This window comes from Xenopus laevis, chromosome 6L (assembly GCF_017654675.1).
Source record: "Xenopus laevis strain J_2021 chromosome 6L, Xenopus_laevis_v10.1, whole genome shotgun sequence".
NCBI classification, from domain to species: domain Eukaryota; kingdom Metazoa; phylum Chordata; class Amphibia; order Anura; family Pipidae; genus Xenopus; species Xenopus laevis.
The window spans coordinates 135,240,161-135,262,093 of NC_054381.1; the positions used below are offsets into that span (position 1 = coordinate 135,240,161).

The 21,933-nt window shown below is 39.7% G+C and overlaps 1 protein-coding gene across 1 annotated transcript in view; it reads right to left on the minus strand.

The window, feature by feature from the left end:
* cngb3.L (cyclic nucleotide gated channel beta 3 L homeolog) overlaps nt 1-21,933 on the minus strand; it is a 61,568-nt gene that overhangs the window by 21,245 nt on the left and 18,390 nt on the right. Inside the window, exons 6-13 of the mRNA XM_041566541.1 lie at nt 20,097-20,183; nt 18,674-18,738; nt 16,193-16,315; nt 10,151-10,292; nt 9,498-9,657; nt 8,195-8,292; nt 5,629-5,712; nt 1,822-1,940 (exon numbers count right to left, since the gene is read on the minus strand). Of these exons, the coding sequence (XP_041422475.1) occupies nt 1,822-1,940; nt 5,629-5,712; nt 8,195-8,292; nt 9,498-9,657; nt 10,151-10,292; nt 16,193-16,315; nt 18,674-18,738; nt 20,097-20,183 (878 nt within the window). The remainder of the gene's footprint in view (nt 1-1,821; nt 1,941-5,628; nt 5,713-8,194; nt 8,293-9,497; nt 9,658-10,150; nt 10,293-16,192; nt 16,316-18,673; nt 18,739-20,096; nt 20,184-21,933) is intronic.

The following is a 21,933-nucleotide window of genomic DNA, read 5'->3' on the forward strand; positions in this document are numbered from 1 at the left end:
AACAAGGCAAATAATTCAAAAACTATAAAAAAAAGATGACCAGTTGAGTAAGAATTTGCCATTCTGCAACATAATAAAAATTAACTTAAAAGTGACACACACCTTTAAGTGGTGGCTCATGGGGACCCCTATTCCTCCTGGGCCCCCCTAGGGTCTGCTTCCTCTGTAGTCGCGACCCCCTGACTGGTGTATTTTTCCAATCAACAACATCTCAATGCACTGGCTCTACTGCCCATGTGATTCACTCATTCACCCTTCTGCATCCATATAGCTAAACTCAAATTCCTTTAAGGTAAATCAGCTGCACAATTCTGCACCCAGAACCAAGGTACCATCATGCTTCAATTGCTGCAGCAAACTTGCTCCAAAGGAATGAGGTGCAGGTATCATTTTGACACCAAAAGGGAAGGCAACTGGGCGTTAAAAATTTTCATCCAATTTGCAACATCAGCTCCCCTTAAGGCCACAATGATGTTGGAATAATAGGAAAAACTCTGTATTGTGTGTAAAAATATATATAAAAAAAAATATGGGAAATATGGCAAGAGTGCTCCTTAGTGCACATTCGGGTTGTGATTGGCACCTCATACTGAAAAAAACCATCTGGCTCAAGGTGCAGACCACAGTATCAGGGGGTGCAGGCCAGCAATGCCATAGGGCTCTGTCTGAATAAGAGCTGAATTAGGGCACAGAGGGGGGATGTCTATGTGAATGCAGGCAGCATTTAATTCATTGGGACAAATGAAGGTCTTTGCATTCTGAAACGGAGCACAGAGACCTGCTGCAGTTTTTCAACAGGGAATGCAGCCGCATTGCTACCATGATGCACTGACATCCTCAGTTTGGTCTGTCTGTCTGTTTAGATTTCTTCCCATGTTCCAAAACTATACAGGCAGATTAACTGGCTCCTGATAAAACTGACCATAGTGAGAATATGATTGGGACCTAGACTGTAAGTTCCACTGGGGCAGGGACTGATGTCAGTGCTAAATACAGGTACAGGACCTGTTATCCAGAATGCTCTGGAACTGGGGGTTACCGGATAAGGGTTCTTTCCAATAATTGGTTCAGCATGCCTAAAGTCTACTAAAAATCATGTAAGCATTAAATAAACCCAATAGCATCACTTTTCCTCCAATAAGGATTAATTATAGCTGGATAACGGATCCCATACCTGTAATATACATACAAAGTGAAACCTTAAACCATTTGAAGAACACAGTTTTGTGCAGACAGTGTGACGTGCGGGAGGCTTCTTACTGAGAATTTGCCACATATTGACAAATATAGAAAAATTTTGTGTCATTTTTGTCAGTGATATCAGTCTGACTGGTTTAGGGAAAAATTACTCTAAGGGGTTTTTACAAAATTTATCTGATAGGTCTTTTTTGGGCAAAAACTAAAAATTTTTGTGGGAAAAACTCTTTTTGAGATTATTTTATACCTCGATGCAGCAGAAAGCCCAAACCCGGAAATCTGCCATCTCTGACCTGTTGAGGTCCTGTATAAGTCAGTGGGAGAGGCACCTATTTCTGAATTTTTCGTGGTTTGTGCTGGGTTTAGCCCAAACAACCCGACATTTTCAGGGTTTCGGGGGAAAACTCCAAAAAATTTAGAGAATCGGGAAAAAAGCTGGAAAAATTCAAGTTATTCGGGTTTTTGTTCAATTTTATTGAGTTTTTCCACAATCCAATTAATTCAGGTTATTTTATTAATAAATAAGGTCAAATTCGACTGTGAGAGTTTGGTTGTGTTTTTTTAAAAATAAAATAAGAAATAAATTTGGATTTTAGTAAGTAACCCCCTAAATGTGAGACCAACCTTATTTCTCCAAACACAGCTCCGGCCTTCAGGGTAACCAACACTTTCTGGTTATCGGGCCCTCCCAATACTTGGACAGCACCTTGCTTTATGATGTACATCTCTCTTCCAATCTCCCCCTGGGTGCACACATAATAAAGCCATTTTACATGTGAGAGAAACATAATATTATTCATACATGCCATTTAGAAGATATGATTTTAGATGCCAGTCTACAAGGACCTCAGGGGTTCTGGGAGTTCAGAAATAGCTGCAGGGCCACAGGTTTGTTCCTTCACTGGCTGGGCTAACTGGTAGACTAAATCATGGGCAGCAAACTAACATACTGTAAATGGATAATACAAACAGATACTAAATTGTTGGCTTATTTGTGAGGGGAGGAACTAGTTTTCCATTGACAATCGATACTCTGAATGTTTATGTGTAAACCAGTCAATCTGACAAGCTAGCTTTAATTGTAATTCTATGGGAAGTGGCTGAATCTGTCCCATTGAGTGGACCGAGGCAAATTAAAACTTGCAGAAGGGTTAATCAATCAAACTCGCTGTAATCCCATCGCCAGGTGATTTCCCATCCGACAGTTGTTGGAGAACAAGACCATTTTATTGAACAATTGAAAAATACATTTGACATGGACTAACACTGGGGTCTCTGCTTCTACTTTAATATTCCAAATTGTTCTTTTTATGATGCCCTTGGCCAACAAATGGGATCTTCTACTCTGCTTGTTATCTATAAGCTCTAGTTATAGACTCTAATAAAGCGGTTTCCAAACTATGGGGCTACCCTTCCTGGTGGGGCCAGAACAGTGAAAGGGCTCAGCTTTAAGGTTAGTTAGAGTGAGAATTGGGGCGAATGTCTATTTGATTCACAAGATACATCTGAATGCCCAGCTTGAGTCAGTTAGGGTAAGGCCTGGGGGGAAAATATATTTGTTCCCCTTGGAACTGTGGCTGAATGGCTGATGCATATCTTATTATGAGCTAAGGGGAGCCCTGACCATACATTGGCCCTTCAAGGGGAACTTGTACTAAAAAGTCCAACTACCAAGGATGGTAGCAGTATTCCCCAGCGGCTAAAGATTAACCAGGGGTTATATCAGTCCAAATATAGAAAGGGGTAAAAACAGCCTTTAAGCATTGCCCCATTATTATCAATATCATCTTGGCTTTAAAACAGGGGAATGAAAATCAGGAGATGGTGTTTGACCTCCCTCTCATCCATATAGATTTACTTCCTTATAGATTTATTCATCAATGACTATTTATTTTTCATCTGACGTGAGATTATCCCAGTTGTACAGAGAAACAGGCATTGCTTTAAAAATCCATAACTGTCAGTATAATTTGCTTTAAATAATGTTCCCTCTGCTACTGTCTTATACTGTACATCCTAATGTGCTGGTCTGAGCTATAGATAGACCGATGATAGACCGATAGATAGATAGATAGATAGGTAGATAGATAGACCGATAGATAGATAGATAGATAGATAGATAGATAGATATAGCAAGAGAGAAAGATAGGTGATAGATGATAGATAGATAGATAGATAGATAGATAGATAGATAGATAGATAGATAGAGCAAGAGAGAGAGAGTGAGAGATGATAGATGATAAATAGATATAGCAAGAGAGAGAGTGAGAGAGAGAGATAGAGAGAGTGAGAGAGAGAGAGAGAGTGAGAGAGAGAGAGAGAGAGAGAGAGAGAGAGAGAGAGAGAGAGAGATGACAGATAATAGATAGATGATAGATATAGCAAGTGAGAGAGAGAGAGAGAGATATCTGCAGAGGGGGTCTGGCCCGGCGGGGGCCCATGAGGGTCGGCCCACTGGGTTTTTTCCCGGTGTCCTGTCGGGCCAGTCCGACACTGAGCAAGAGAGAGAGAGATATAGCAAGAGAGAGAGAGAGAGATGATAGATGATAAATAGATAATAGATAGATATAGCAAGAGAGAGAGAGAGAGAGAGAGAGAGAGAGAAAGAGAGAGAGAGAATAATAATAATAATAATAATAATATGATGATGATAGATAGATAGATAGATAGATAGATAGATAGATAGATAGATAGATAGATAGATAGATAGATATAGCAAGAGAAAGAGAGAGATGATAGATAGATAGAAACGCAGCTTGTGTTGGAGTCATGTGACAGAAATTACATCACTGAGCATAAATTAGGACATCATTAAGCACCATTTATAAGGATATCATTTACAGAATACTCATGGGCTTTGTGTATTTGTACATATTTACTGTTTATTCAGGTAAAGTTCAGGTAAGTGAGCAGCTCAGAGCATGTGATTTAAATCAGCAGAAAAGAATATGGGGAGCTACTGGGGCATCTTTGGAGACACAGATCTTCACTGCTAAAGGGCTGTGGTTGTCTTAAGGTGGCCATAGACGTAACAATTACGATCTTTCTTGGAAAATATCTTTCCAAGAAAGAACGTTCGTTTCAATACACACGTGTAGAGCTGAATCGTCAGATATACACGTGTATATACGGGAAGAAACAATGGAATTCTACCTGTATCTGATGATTCAGCACTTACAATGGGCGATGTTTGGGTCCCTTCAAAGGCACCCGATCAAAATTTTCCATCCAGCCTGATCGACGAGCCAACCGATATCCAAGTCTTATGCCGATATCGGTCGGCTCTTTTTCCACCATACACGCGGACGAAAATTTGTTTCGTACGATATTATCTGTGCGTCTATGGCCACCTTTAGGCTGGTACAGAAGCCCAAAACATAATGTACAATATTTCTGGACTACATTTACCTTGAGCTTCAGTTCTCCTTTAATATACCAATTTGATATCAAAATTTCATAATTAAATCCTACCCTTTCGCTGACGCCCTGTAGATGTCTGATATCATTCTCATGTCAAAAATATATGAGAATAACTGCATCAATCTGAAGTTAATAAATACCTGTAGCTGCCTTATTTTTAGACAATATATACCTGGTGCATTCCAGTGAAACCCTCAGATCTACAGCTAAACCCCACCTGCAATATATTTGAAATCATTATCTCTTGACTTTTAAATGAACACGTCTGCTGCCACGGTGCACATAGCTCTGAAGGTCCCATCATTCATTTGGTGCTGTCACCGTGCAACAGAGGTGTCCATGAAAAAGGCTCTTGTTATATTGAATTCCCTCTGTTTTGCAGCCCTCGCTGTCTGACCATTGGCAGCAGAAGTTTAAGATGCTCTAATAATAAATTAAAATAAATGAGTCACTCTTGATAAATAGGCGCTTTTCTTTCGTTTTTTTTTTTTTCATAGTAAGTTTAACAAGTTTTACCTGCAGATAAATTGACGCCGAGACAGGGGTGTCAGCTGGGAATATTCTATCTTACAGCAGAGAAGTGCCACGAGCTGAATTTATCGCTGAGCTGAGCAATTTAATACTAAGAGTGTGACAGTAATTCCAGCAGGTTAAATCTTCTGTTGAAATTAACTCTCTGCTGAAATGTATTTTATTCACCAATATAGTAAATGAAGAGCAGCGCCTCCCACAGGCTAAGTAGGAAGAGACTTCGATTGTGACAGAGAGGTAATGGGTGTCCAATATTACAGGGTCAATATAATAAATTATAGCACAAATCATATATTTATATATCAACCTGCAGCCAACCAACTGTCTTTTCCATCAATAACTTCAGGCTGAGCTTGAACATATTCCATAGCATTGTCTTAACCATGCCAATTAAGTCAGCTAAGCAAAATCTATTATCAGTTGAAACACAAGGGAAAGATAATGCAAACTATGTTAAGAAAGGAGATTTTTTTAGCTCACCTTTTTGCAAACAAAATCCCCAGGTAAATATACTATAGATTTTAGTCTCAGCAGAAGGTCCTGGATCATTTGGCCATCACATCCCTATTGAAATAAACAACAGACAGCAGCTAAGTTATATAAAATATATACAATGTATTACATCAAATGCTTTTGGGAAAGGATTGAATGGGCACCTACTGGCACCTGATCAGCCACTGGGGTGGGTGTTAGGGGGTGCTTAGTAATAGTGAGAGAAAATCAGGGTGAATTTGGGGTGAATAAAATGTCATTATTCTCACAATAACTGTATCAAAGTGATTGTTACAGCCAGGTTTCATAATCTGTCAGGGGTCCCCAACCACCAGTGGGGGGCCGCGGGCTGTGCCGAACTTGGACCCCTCTGGTCCCAGATGCAGTCTATAATAGCTGCAAAAAAAATGAAAAAGGCCCTAATTACCTGCAATCCCAGCTCCCTGATGCATCATTGTCATGACAACAGCTGAACGAAGAACAGGAAGATTTCTACCGATAAGGACCACTACTACTGTTTGGACAGTTTTAATGGTTTTATGGTAGCCCACACATATACACCCCCCAGTCCTCGTAAAAATTCTCTTGCTTGAAACTGGTCCATAGTACAAAAAAAAGATTGGGCACCGCTATGTTAGGTAACCTTGCTATGAGCTAAGGGAGGTTGGACAAAGGGGAACTTGAACCCACAACACCTGGAAAAAATCCAGAAGGCATGAGAGCAGAAATATGGGGGAAAGGTGAAGTGTGAGTAGAAGAGAACAGTTCATAACAACATTTATCATAACTTAAAAATGGCCCACTGAAAGCATAACTGACAATCTCTTATCTCTTAAAGGAGAATTCAACCCTAAATTTAAAAAAACCCTACCCCGCTACCCTAAATAGACCCCTCCTCCCTCCTCCCCCAGCCTAAGTGTTACCCCGGCAAATGCCCCTAACATTTTACTTACCCCTCCGTGCAGATTCAGGCATCGGAGTTCACGGGCGCCATCTTCTTCTGTTCGTAAATCTTCAGAATGAGACCGGCGTGGTGGCGCTTGCGCAGTTGGAGCAATTCTCTGTTTAGCGGCCACTGCACCTCCACTGAAACTCACGAAAATCGCCGAATGCTGGTCTCATTCCGAAGATGACAGAACCGACTGAAAATGGTGCTTGTGAACTCAGATGCTTGAATCTGCACTGAGGGGTAAGTAAAACATTAGGGGCATTTGCCTGGGGTAACACTTAGGAGGTAGGGGGGTATATGTAGGGTAGGGGGGTTATGGTTTTTAACTTTAGGGTTGAATTCTCCTTTAAAGTGGGCAATGTAGAAGTCCTGTATGCAGTAATTTTCCTGAACCCATGCACCGTATAGAAAGGTCATTTCTTAGCACTCTATCATTATAAAACAAGGAGTGACATGCTTCTGTAGGGGACTGGTAAATTAGTCTCCAAGTATTATTTAGCAGACAGTCCCCAAGTGTTGTAGACGCCTATCTGTGTCCTAAAATACAGTTGGGAGGGGGACTTGTTTCCTTATCCTGCCTAAAGATATACCCCCCAACCAGTGCCCAGTAGATGGCCCTGTTCTAAAGTATAAAGTCCTGGGCAGCCATGTGCTCAGGGTCCATTTTGTGTTAGCCATGGCCTGAACAGGCAGGCAGAGTAAAGTGGAACCTAGACAGGTCAGGTCTAGTAAGGATAGGCTACTCACATTAAGAGGTCAATCTAGGAGTGAAAAGATAGTCAGGCTATTTAGCTGAGCAGCCCAAGGCTCCTAGGAGGATTGTGAGTGAAATTAAGATCCTGGGTGCTAATTGCCCAGAAGTAGGGACTTTGGGGGTTATATAATAAAAGGCACTAACTTTGCCCAGGAGCAGTAACCCATAGCAACCAATCAGCGGGTAGAATTTACTGGTCACCTGTTTAAAAGTAAACATCTTATTGGTTGCTATAGGCAGGGGTGCTTCGCCAATGAGGTGAGTTGAGGCTGTCGCCTCAGGCAGCAGCGCCCCACTAGGTACCAGGGGCAGCAAAAATGAGGGGAGGGGGGGCAGGAGCAACTGCTGCTGCCTCAGGCGGCGGAGGGGCCAGGATCGCCCCTGGCTATAGGTTACTGCTCCTGGGCAAACTTAGAGCCTTTTATTACATATGGGGGTAAGTGTATATAATCAGGGATGTAGAGATTCCCCTGGGTTCCAGTTTGGGAGAAGGCTGAAAGCTGGGCGAACCTTCATTGCTGCTGTGTATGTTCTCTTCCCTGCGAGAATTTATAATGACCATCGGTGCTGTGAGTATATGCCTATCCACTGTTGCTCTATGATCCTGCTTGCTTATTATGTAAACTCCTGTGTAGATTATTCTGTTCAATAAATACGTTCTCTGGTTAAGTTACAAGAACCATTGGCGCCCAATTATTGTAAATTGTTACAATTGTACTACACTCTGCCTCCACACTGTTGCAAGGGCTTACCCCCTGAGAATTAAGGTCTCATCTGTAGCAAAGTATTGGGGTAAAGATTATAGTTATAAAATAGTCACAACCTCAGTTGTAAATTGTAAAGAAACTTACTTTGAACAACTCCACTCGGTCAACAATGGCAAAGTTTACATCGATTGCAATAGCCAACTGCATCTTAGTTGGCATCTCTTCCATTATGTCTGATTCATCTGTAAGCAATCGAGATGTATTTGATTACCAAGCAAATAACAATGTCAAGTAGTTTTAAGAGAAATCATTTTGTGACATATCCCCACAAGCTTTACCTGATTATTTCACATTAAAGGGCAGATTAAATTTGAAATCGAATGTTCAAATCTTTTTAGTGTCAAAAATTTGAATTTAAAAGCACCAGCTCGAATATAAATTCAAATGTGAACCCCGGAAACAGTTCTAATTCGAATATTCACCACCTAAAACCTGCCAAATTCATTTACAAGTCAATGGCAGAGGTCCGTTGACCCATTTGAAGATGTTAATAGCCTTCCTGGCATTCTAGTTTTTTTTCGGGGGAAAATTTGATTCAAATTTTGAGTCGTGAATACATTCGAATTTATTTGAGTAAAAAAAAAAATCACATCAACTCGAAATTCAACCTTTTATTAAATAACCCCCTGTGTTTTTTTGTTCTCTGGGAGTTTGAACCCAAGATCTTGTTCTCTTCAATCCTCTACCCTTATTAGTGACCTCTCAGCAGGGGCTGCCTGTATCTACTCTAATCTTGAACTGAACCCTTGCCAGTTATTTGGGCTACCTGCCTTCTGCACACTCTAACATGGTAAGTTCTCCTGTTGTGGTGTGGGTCAGGAATATCTCAACCTGCACCCAACCCTAACCTACAAAACCTTCACAGCACCCATTCCTATCCTGAAAAATGTTACCATTGTAGGCCTGCACCCAACCGTACCCACATCATCTCATTCTTTCTCTACTTCTCAATGTTCCTCTGGTTCCAAGACAGGGAATCTTCGGGAGCAGTGGAACACTGTACTTCCCCAGTCTGACCTGCACCTAACCCTAACCTGCAATGGTTATCCAAATTTCAACCTACAACTGCAAAGCTATATTGTAAGCCACAATGGAGTAGGGACATATGGGAATTATGAAACATTCTCTGTAACTGGACTGTACTATATTGACACTAATAAAGTAAAGGATAATAATATATTATATTTGATACGGGAGCATAAAAATGTACTAAATGACCACCTTTTCAGCTGTGTATACCTAATTTTCAGAGCACTTACATCATTATCATTTATTTCTATAGTGGGAATTGTTTTTGCCTCAGATATCTTCATAACTTTACCTTCTAATAATCCAGCATGGTTTTTCACTCTATCTAGTGCTTAGATATGTCATTTCAGATTCATACCTAACATTCCTTGGGAGTCCCACGTGTATTCATACCAGGTCTTCACGCGGTTCTGTACGAGTTTGGGAATTTTGTTTTTGTTCATGTAAGAGACGGTTTTGTCTAAGGAGGCGCGGTAACAGCTTTGACCCGCAGTTGCTGCTCCAATTACATCACGCATCTAAGAAGGAAATTCAACAAGATCTTTCATTGAAACAATCTGCCCTGACAGCAATGGATTCAATAAAGTTTCCTGGAAAGAAATGACATTTTTAAATCTAAGCAATATGCTTCCCTTTATATCCCCGCTAATCTGAGGCTTAGCCATTGTGTTTTTGTTCCTTAACTCAGAAACTTTAAAAAGCGCCAGATTCCCCTTATTTTGATAGACAGAAAGGGCATTTAGACTTGTCCATCAGCACCAGCAAGACCCCAGAAGAAAAGAAGTGTATAGTACAAAAGACATACATTGTTTAATATTTGTTAGAGTTTCACAATTTATAACTGAGATTTCTGACATGTGACCCTCCAGACCCCCAACTGGAAAAGTGCCACATTTTTTATCCTTCTATTTCTAAAATTCCTCATTTTTATGAAGCTTTTCATTTCTAAAGGGGTTTCTACTTACTGCTAACAATCAGGCAGCCCTAGTACATACACATATATTTACTTACCTGTCCGATCAAACTCGAGAAGACAAATACACCAGTGAAATAATTTAACAACTGAAAGATTATTTCAAATACTGTTTGAGGCTCAGCCAGGCCACCAATGGTGATCAATGTCCGGACGGCAAAATAATAGCAACGCAGATACCTAGAGAAGACAAGACAATCACCAAATCATTTGAGAAGCAAAATTCGATACCTATACAAGTAGGGGACCTGTTATCCAGAATGCTTGGGACCTGGGGTTTTCCAGTTTTCCTGTAATTTGGATCTCTATACCTAAAATTAACTTAAAATTATTGTAACATTAGTTAAAGACAATTGGGTTGCTTTGCCTCCAATAAGAATTCATTTTCTTTTTATCATCACATACAAGGTATTGGTGTATTTTTACAGAGAAAAAGGAAATCATTTTTAAATTTTTTAATTATTTGATTAAAATGGAGTGCATGGGAGATGGCCTTCCCGTAATTCAGAGCTTTCTGGATAATAAGTTACCGGATAATGGATCCCATACCTGTAAAAACAATTATGATAATAAATAAAGATTGTGGTTACTGGTGTTCTATTGCCTTATGGTTTGCTTTCTGAATTCTATCATTGTGTTGTTTGACCTATTTATTGTGCTCATGATGAGCAAAGGTGTGGCATCCCTTTACTGGAAACCCATTTTCCAGAAAGCTCCAAATCACTGGAAGGTCATCTCCCGAATAGCCCGTTACAAGCAAATAATTCTAATTTTTAAACATGATTTCCTTTTTCTCTGTAATAATACAGGTATGGGATCCGTTAATTGGAAACCCATAATCCAGAAAGCTCCGAATTACAAAAGTCTCCGATAGACTCCAAATAATCCAAATTTTTAAACATGCTTTCCTTTTTCTCTGTAATAATAAAACAGTACCTTAAATTTGATCCAAACTAAGATATAATTAATCCTTATTGGAGGCAAAACCAGCCTTCTGGGGTATTTAATGTCTACATGTTTTTTTTTGCACACTTAAGATATGAAGATCCAAATTATGGAAAGACCCATTATCTGGAAAACCCCAGGTCCCAAACATTCTGGATAACAGGTCCCATACCTGTAAAACAATACCTTGTACTTAATGGTGACTAAGCTGCATTAAACCATATTGGTGATAAAGCAATCCAATTGAGCTTATTTAAAGTTTAAATGATTTTTAGTAGACAAGGTATGGTTACATAGTTACATAGTTACATAGTTAAATTGGGTTGAAAAAAGACAAAGTCCATCAAGTTCAACCCCTCCAAATGAAAACCCAGCATCCATACACACACACCTTCATACTTTTAATTGGTCCCAAGTATTCCTCTAATACATTCTTAGTTCTAGACTGCCCACTCCCATAAGACTTCAGCAAGGAATGGAACCAATGAACACAACTTAAATTTGTGATGTCCTAGCTAGGGTGCCAGCTGGAAGGGGCAGCAGCGAAGGTAGGTGAATAGTGACGGGTGAATAAATTCGCTAGGCATGGATTCGCAAAGAATTTCCGCTTTTCACAGCCTGCAAACTGCGTTGAAAATTCACCGGCCGAAAAAACTGCTGCGACTAAAAAAAATTTTGTGCATCAAAATTATTCGGACACCAATTGACTCTAATGCATTTAGACAAAATAGTTGCACGTATAAAAATTGTCGCACGTCAAAATTATTTTGACGCCCATTAGATTGACTTAGAATTTCCGCCATTTCTTCTAGTTTTTTCAATGTTCCGCGAATTATTCCGCGAAACGGAATCGATTTGCTCATCACTATAGGTGAAGCATGACATAAATGTGGCTGGGGCGATGGCAAAAACGATGGCACTATGACATGATGGACAGGATGAGGGATGATTATGAAGAGATCAAGTAAGAGAATGGGTAAGATTGGGGCGTATTGCTGCATTAAATCAGTGGGCTAGTGATTCAAACTAAAGGAGAACTAAACCCTAAAAATGGCTAAAAATGCCATATTTTATATTTCAAACTTATTGCAACAGCCTAAAGTTTCAGCTTGTCAATAGCAGCAATGATCCAGGACTTTAAACTTGTCACAGGGAGTCACCATCTTGGAAAGTGTCTGTGACACTCACATGCTCAGTGGGCTCTGGGCAGCTGTTGAGAAGCTAAGCTTAGAGGTCGTCACTAATTATCCAGCAGAAAATGAGGTTGGTCTGTAATATAAGTTGATGCTACAGGACTGATTATTAAATTCTGATGCTAATTACACTGGTTTCTGTGCTGCCATGTCACAATTATCTGTATTAATTACTAATCAGCCTTATATTGTGACATTTCTATTCTATGTGTACTGTATATTGTGAGTGGGTCCCTCAGCTCAGTAAGTGACAGCAGCACAGAGCATGTGCAGTGAATCAGCAGAAAAGAAGATGGGGAGCTACTGGGGCATCTTTGGAGACACAGATCTTTACTGCTAAAGGGTTGTGGTTGCCTAGGGATGGTACAGAAGCCCAAAACATAATGTATAACATTTATAGCTACTTCTTTAGTTAAGCTTTAGTTCCCCTTTAAGGGGCCCACCAAAAAGGTCCTTGCCTTGGACCCCCAGTGCCTTAAAACAGCCCTTACAACAATTATGTTTATCATTAGTGTCCGTTCTCCCTTTTTCCAAATGCGTTTTCAATTGTATGTGCAAAAAGAAATATGTTGTTCAGCAAGGAAAGCTTGTAATATGTGTAACCAAACCAATCCCCAAACAAAAATTAAAACACATTTTAATTTTATTGACATTAAAAAAATATCCACAAGGCATTATAATGGGCTTTCTTATCAAAATTAAGTGTCTCGCCTAGCTCAACCCTGCCTAATAAATAGGATGTCTAATTTTCTGTCTTCTATTATGGAAACCAATCAGAAGATAGCTTCGCTTGCTCATAAAATATGCAAATAAAACGATTGCTTTTTCAAGCCCTTCAACTTTCATCATCTATAGATATGGATTGCGTTTGTAAAGCTACAATAACGAGCAATATGGCCAGAACAAATGATCTGTAATGTAGCAACATATTTTTTTTTTTTAAATCAAATTCTAAAACTGATTGTTAGAGAATAACAAATGAGTAATATAAGGTACAATAAACACATGAATTGGATTCATAAGGATGGCTAACAAAGAGACTACGGGCGACATTCACTAAATCGTATCCCACGCCCTCCAGACACCAGAAAAAAAGGAATGCTATTATGCAGCAACATGCTAATATGTTAATAGCTGCAATATAATTTAGTAGAGGGAAAATAATGTGAGAGATTCAGGTCAGGATCAGAGTTTTACGAGGTGCATTTTCTTTAATGCTCCACCGGTTCTGGCAATATTTTTTAACTGGTTTCACACACTGAAGGAGAAACTACACCAAAATGAAAGGAGCTTGGGAAGATAACGTCAAATTGACCTCTACTGCCATTGCCTTTAAAGTTACCCAAGAGAACCACAGCACAAGCGCGAGTCCAAACAATATAATGAAATGTTACTTATATGGCTTTGGATACTGGTTATAGTCAGAAATTCATCCCTACGGATATTGTTAAACTACAGTACAAATCCCAGCATTTCTGAGAGTCATTGGGGATACTGAGGTTATTGACTGTACCAAGATGGAAGTTGAATATTTTTTACTATAAATAATAAAATAAAACATCTGCTGCGTATACTGTGCAGGTCATTCATTTGTATTCTTTCTAGTGCCATCTGCAGCTATAATAAAATAGCTAGTGGTCAGGGGAAAATATTTTGATGCTTAATTATTCCGGTGAATTCTGAACATGACCTTTTGTAACGACACATTAAAATTCACCGAAAGTGATGAATGATTACAGATATTTGCTGAAACATTTTGGCCTTTCACGCAAGTTGGGAGACGGATGGGGCAGTGCTATGTTTCGGCTGAGGAAACGATTAAGTTTAAGCCTATGTGTCCATTAGAGGGATGCCTTGAGAAACGGCTTCTGAAACAAGGCAGCAACATTCAATCTTGTAAGTTCTTCAAGAAAAGTTTGGTAAGTCAGTGAAATCATTAAGGGATGGGAAAATGGGGCTCAGCTGTTACAATGGAGGATTGCTATATTAATGCATTTCCCCCTACGCTGATATTGTACATCAGGGGTCCATGAGTCACACTGAAATATAAGGAAAAATCGGAGAGCAACACAAGTATGCAAAAAGTTACTGGGGATGCCAATTATGGGCTGTGGTTTACTAATGGTAGCCATTGTGTGGATAGTAGGGATGCACCGAATCTAGGATCCGGTTCGGGATTCTGCCTTTTTCATCAGGATTTGGATTCGGCCGAATCCAAATCCTAATTTGCATATGCAAATTAAGTGCGGGGAGAAAATCGTGTGACTTTTGTCACAGAACAAGGAAGTAAAAAACGGTTTCCCCATTCCAACCGCTAATTTGCATATGCAAGGATTCAGATATGCAAATTAGGATTTGGATTCGGTTCGGTATTCGGGTGAATCTTTCGCGAAGGATTCGGGGGTTCGGCCGAATCCAAAATAGTGGATTCGGTGCATGGACAGTCTACAGGAGGCTCTGTTTGGCAGTACTTGGTTTTTATACAACCAAAACTTGCCTCCAAACCAGGTATTCAAAAATAAGCACCTGCTTTGAGGCCACTGGGGGCAACATTCAAGCAGTTGGTGAGCAACATGTTGCTCATTGGTCACTTTTTGGGGACCACTGCTGTAGATAATGCCAGCCAATTATTTACATTTCCAGTGTGGCAAAAAATGATGACTCCATCCAAAGACGTCAATGGACCAATCTGAAGTTCATAAAAAAAATCTTTTGGCGGTACACATGCAACCCTGCTCTAGGCTTTAAGAAATAAAGGTTTTAACACTACAATGCAATGCTATTGCCTTGCCTGTATGGAGCTATAGAGAGGATACTTCTAATGGAGGAACTCTCTGAATAAAGGTGACCATTCATGGACAAACCAAGCATGCTATACAACCAATCTGCCCGTGGGATGGCATCTCTACACTTTTTTTTCAGTCGTCCAACTGAATTTTTATGCCAGGAATGATAATCCTCAATCCATCATGATTGCAGGCCCCCTGGTTTGCAATACATTTCCAGATGGTCAGCCATTGTGGCCAGATTTAGATTGGCATCTTGTTTTAAGATTCTTCTTGCCTTGGGTATGAATTGCTTTTGTGCTCAGTTAGAGGATCTGCGGAGATTGATATGCACTACAAAAAAAACTAAAGGGGTAAATTGGAGCATATTGGCCAATTTTGACCATACTGCCTGACCAGTCAAGAGAAGTCACAGCTATGTTCTGACTGTTCCAGTGGAACAATATAAGTGTATGGCCCTTTTTAAAGGAGAAGGAAAGGCTTTATCAGAAAGATCTATATAAATACACCAGTAAACCCTCAAAGTAATGCTGCTCTGAGTCTTTCTTCTATTGTGTACACATGGGCTTCTATATCAGACTTCCTGTTTTCAGCATAAACCTCCAGGGCTAGGGCTTGAGCATGCTCAGTTTGCTCCTCTACCCCTCTCTGCTGTAATCTGAGCAGAGAGCTATGAGTGAGCAGGGAGATAGACAGGCAGGAAGTGATGTTGCACCAAGCTAATATGGCAGCTGCTATCCTAAAAAAACAGTGGAAACTTCTAGAACTGTTTACTCAGGTATGATAAAGCATTCTACAGAATAAATATAGTGTTCTAGCTTGCACTATTGTGGCTAATCTATTGTCAATAAACTGCTTCGGTAGCTTTCCTTCTCCTTTAAGGTACAGTATCTGTCCATTTGGCTTGCCACATACATTGCCTGGTTGGCCCATGTGTGGCAATCTTCAGTCAATCACATTCAGGTGGACTAAATAGTCATGAGAAATAGAGATGTATTCAATTCAATTTAAAACATTAGGTTTCTTTCCAGTAAACATAACATAGTTTAGAACAGAAAGGTATACTTTCACTAAGCAACAAGCAACCCATTTTACTCTTGATAAATACACCGACATATCTTTCGCAGTTCATGCTGGCGACATTAAAAGAACGTACATGTTTCCATTGCCGTCATAGACCCATTTAGTGCTGGCAATCCCTTCGTAGCTCGACGCCCAGTAATAGATGCAGCCGTTGATGTGAAGAATAAACAGGAGATACCCAGTTGTTCGAAAAACTCTGCAGAGACGAAACACATAATTGTGCGAGATCCGTTATTTTATTCATCATGTTATGATAAACAAGAGGGGTTTCTTTCACCAAATGACTTGAAATAATATTATAAATCAATACCCTGTGATGGCTCTTGCCTCCAACCATATTGTAAAATAGACCAATACCCCAGTGTGGTTGTGCTAAAATGGACACAAGTGTTGCTTTTATAGACACTATGTATTAAAGGTATTTGCACAGGAACATGCTCCTTACACTTCTGTATAGCTCTGTCAAGCTTCATTGTGTCCACCCTGCCTCTTTTACCAAATCTTGTGCACCTATTGTCACTGGAGCTACCGCAGGTCATTTCAGGGTTCCTACAGCAGTTTGCGTCAATAGGCACAGGAGACTTTCTAAAAAAGAATCACGCACAAATGTAATTTTAACGCCAAGCTTTGGAAGCAACATAATCCCGACTTTGAAAATGTTAATTGGAACTTGCATCCCATACGCTACTGTACTTACTTGTAACTGTGTGTGCCGCAATTATGCTGGAATTAAGGAACAAATACTGCATTATGGGTATAAAAACAAGGCGGCTGAAACTACACATTGTACACTGCACTTGCGGTCATTAATGGGCTCCTGTGCTTTTTGCTATTATTTTTCTTTACCTAAATAGTCTGTAGTCACTGGAGGACCTCCTTTTGTCTTGATAGCAAAAGCCATACTCGTGTGTGAGTAGCGTGTATATGTATGTGAATTAAAGCTCAGGGAGGTCACCACTAATTGTGAACCATTGTTCTTAAGCATTATGTACATACTGTAAGTGTCAGCTGTGACATTTGCACACAGCATTGATGTTTTGACTCCTTGCAAGGTGGGATTAGTTGCTTAGAGATTTGGGCCTGAAGCAGCATCATTAGATATTGCCTATGCCTGGATCACCAAAGCCAAACATCATAGTTTGATATAACCTTCCTTATTCATTCCAGAATAGAGTTATTTATTACTGTCAGTACCTGCGCTTTAGGACTTGCAGCCTAAAGGGCCAGTTGCACACAGAGAAAGAAAGGGGTTAATGATTACTATTCTTTAGAGATGCACTGAATCTATTTTGGATTCGGCCAAACCCCCGAATCCTTTGAGAAAGATTCGGCTGAATACTTCTGCCAGGCCAAACCAAATACAAATCCTAATTTGCATCATGTGATTTCCCTCCTCGCCCCTAATTTGCATATACAAATTAGTATTCGCATTTAGTTCAGCCTGGCAGAAGGATTCGGCCGAAACCGATTGCTGCTGAAAAATCCCGAACCGAATCCTGGATTCTGTGCATCCCTACTATTCTTAGCCCTTATAATTAACCCACATTTCCCCCACGTGACATCCGATTTGATTGTATATATTTAAGCTCTGTCTGTGTTGCAGAAAATGTTATAATTTGCTTTTTGTCAACATCCATCAGTCGCTGCTGACATTTGAGATCCTCCGGCACGGATAACTACAGGGATACAAATTTAAAAGAGAGCAACAGGGCAGACATCATGAATTTATTATTGTCAATATGAAGGGCAAAGTGGAAGGTGCCAATTCAAAATAGTGCTCAGCCATTTAAATGAAAGAGATTAAAAGTGGATTCATCTAAGGGGCTGGCTTCAAACATATTCATCAAGGAAAAAAAATCCATAAAAGTCTAAGGGCATCTCACCTAATTTGGTATTGCCCTTGACAACATTGTTTCATTTATCTCGACAACCTTGTAAAAAAAAATGTTTAAGAAGCGTTGTGTTTCAGCTGAATTTGGGCTATAACTTGAATAAACCTAAAGGTACTGTATTACATGATATATATAAAAATGAAATGTGTGCTATGATTGGTGCCCATGCAGATATGCACAAACTGCTCAAACATACATGTACACTGGCCCATGTGCACTGGAACACAGGCATACACACTTCTACTAATACATACTCACATCATCAGTAGAGGAGAGGAAAATTATTTTTGAACTAATTAATGAACCCCATTATTCCCTGTGTTGTATGTACCCATGGCACCATATTGAATGACCAAAGGTGTTCAGGGGTTCAGTGTGGTGCTGGAATACAGGCAACATAGGGAAGAATTGTCTTATTAACTCATGTGGTTCTGTTTGGTGGAATGCACAAAAAAGCCACCCACAATGCATAGCCTTGCCCTGCAAGTCCCGCATGATGTCACCTGGTGGGAAAGACCAACCCTAAACATTTGGTGACGGGATCAGGAACATACAGTACATTGCATTGGGTTCTTTTGCTTGGATATCAGCTTGTCAGTCAGAATCGATCTCATGATTATGTTGCACTTTAGGAATTCCACACTAATGTGTCAGTAAATCACCTGTAAATATAGGCTTTCTCCAGAACGGCCTCTAGTCGGTCATTAAATTCAAAAAATGAAGCATACTGGGAAGAAAGAAAGAAAAGTAGTTAAGGAATCTATGTTTGTCCCTTTGAAGACATGTTCTCTTTCATTCAACAATGCTCATATATTTTTTTAAGAATTAAACTAAATGGATGAAACATTGAAAACATGCTAATGGTATTCAAATGTTATGGTGATGGTAAAAGCCAGGCCAGAAATCAACAGGAATCTCTTAATTATGGTCTGGAAAGGTCTGGAGCTAGCCAGCCATATCTAAAGTTCTGGAAGACCAGAAATCTACAGGAATCTGTTAATTAATAAGGGTTGTTCATCTTTAAATTAATTTTAGTATAATGTATAGAGTGATATTTTAAGACAATTTGCAGTGGTTTTAATTTTTTATCATTTGTGGTTTTTGAGATATTTAGCTGTTTATTCAGCAACAGCAATTTCAGCAATCTGGTTGCTAGGGTCCAAATTACCCTAACAGCCATTCATTGTTGAATAAGAGACAGGAAAATGAATAGGAGAGGGTCTAAACATAAAGATGAGTAATAAAAAGTAGCAATAACAATAAACTTGTAGCCTTACAGAGTATTTGTGTTTAGATGGGGTCAGTGACCCCTATTTGAGAGCTACAAAGAGTCAGAAGAAGAAGTAAATAATTCAAAAACTATAAAAAACGAAAAAATTACAATTAAAAAGTTACTTTTTAAGCCAATCAATGACATAATAGAAGTTAACCCCTTTAAGGTCTGGAGCCAGCCAGCTGCAAAGTCACCAATTCCTTGTCCTAAACCCTGGCAGATAAGCTCTTTTCAGGTATAATACAGTATCGGCTGCCTTATACGTCCAAACATGACTCCTATATCTAACTAGTTTATCAGATAGGAATATCTGGGCTGGGGTAGGTTACACGGTATTGATGTTTGCTGTTTATTAATTAAGAGGGAGTCCCATTTAGCAAGACACTGCTTGAGTTTTATGACCCCTGTGGGTATATAGACTTGACCATTGCAATAATGACCATAACTCTTTATATGGGTGGGTGAAAATGGTTTGGGCCCCCCCCATACGCTAGCTTGCGGCAGCAGGTGGTGGAAGATAAGGAACCATAAACCAGGCCCCGCTGTGTGTTAGTTAGCTCAGATTCTTCTTTATACTTGATCCTTTCATATATTAAACTCCTCCTTATCTGTAAGCTAGGACTAGAGCAATATTTAGGGCCCTTTATATATATATCTTATTGGCATGAAAGTCACTAATAATAGGTTACCATTAATTATACTGTTGCTAAATTGAACAGCAACGTGGTTCAAATGTTTTCCATATGGAAATCAAATGTATACCACTCTTTATACTCATTGATAGCACACAAGGCCTGAGATCCAAAATGTACCTTTAACAATCGGTTCGCTCTGAACGCAGGTTGGAAGCCAAAGACTACGTAGAGAAGATCAAATGGGATCACAGATGCTACATCAAGCTGTGGAACAACATAACACTGTGTGAGGCGCCAATGACATTAAACAAATGACATTTTGTTCATCTGCTGCGCTGGATGTTCATGCTGGATACATGAATGGATTAATGCATTGAGACTTACACGGCCACACTAATGAATTTGCATAGCGAGCATGCAAATAATACATGGACACTGGTATTCCGCTGCTGCTACACAAATACGGATTGATGGATGTTATTATTTTGCATTAAGGAAATGAACATTCTGGGTGTATCTCTGTCATTCTCAACTCACTTTGATATATATATCAGTTCAGGATATGCTTTAAGGACAGTTTTGTAGATGAGTCTTTTTCTTATCCAGCTGAATGAAGGGTTAATCTTCCCCTATAACAAGGAATACTCTAGTGTTCACCCCCAATTTACTTCCCAGGCAGGGGAAGGGGCCCTGGTACTCAAGCCCTGGACCTTATAAATAACCAATCACTAATGCATTTCAATGATAATTCACCCAAGGGAGTCAGTGGTCCAGGTGCCAAAACCCCTAGACCCTACACCCCAGTGGGCATAAAGCAAGGAGAAGGAATAGCATTTTACAATTGGGGTGCCAAAAGATAGGCACCCCCAAATGACTATTTTTACTTACCTGAGATCCTCTTCCTGCTTCAACGGTTTTCAAATTTCCCGGGGCAGACGCATGCGCAGTAGAGAGAAATAGTCGGCTTTTTCGTTAAAGCAGGAAGAGGATCTCTCCATGGTTGTTGCTAGAAGAAGCCCGGGCTTGTGCTGTTTTCTGCTGATAGGAGCACCATCACAGGGTGTCAGGTAACTAAAAGTAGTCACTTGGGGATGCATAACTTTTGGCACCCCAAGTGTAAAATGCTATTCCTTCTCCTTTAATAAGAGGAGATGCCACTCTGCTGATAGACATGCTCTTTGCATTTGCACATTTTGTGCCATTCTTCAAAGCATGTGCAACAGTTGCGACCTAAGCATAATTTGGCAAAAGCACTTTAGTGAATGGTGTTTTATAGGACAGTTTCCCTTTAAAGCATTTTTATGCCCTCTGATAATAACTGATGTTATTATTTCTTAAACTCTATTGGGGTTATGTAATATAAGGCACTACATTTGCCATGGGGCAGTAACCAATAGCAACCAATTATATATATACATATATTACATATGACTATTGTTACTGCATGTCAGGCCAATGCCTTAAAAGCTTTTTCAGATTTTGGATTTTTTTTTTGGAAAATTAGTCTCCTGTTGTAAACATTGTTTCCAGGTACAAATACAAAGTTGATTTTGCTGCCGACATAGCACTGAATGCAAAATGAGGGTAAGGCACAGAAGAATTACGCAGAATGCCTCTGGTTACGAGAAACATTGAGGGAAATCAAATCCATTAATTCCGCTTCATAGATTAGATGGCAGGTAACTTTTGTGTGCTGTTTCGGAAGAGAAATTGTATAACACATTTGGGCACAATGACAATCCTGGTCAATGGCAGTTATAAATTACAGGCATCTCTTGCATGATTGGTACATTACACCTAAGCAGTGGCATAACTAGATATTACTGGGCCCAACAGCAAATTATTTTTTAAGCTCCCAAAATGACCTGTTTTACCAATATTTATAGAAATAGTATATGAATTAAGGCCCCTATACCTCTTGGGCACAAGGTCTGCTTCCTCTGTAGTTACACCCCTGCACCTAAGTGATAGATACATTGGCACTAGACTGTGGGAAATGTGGGCACAAAATATA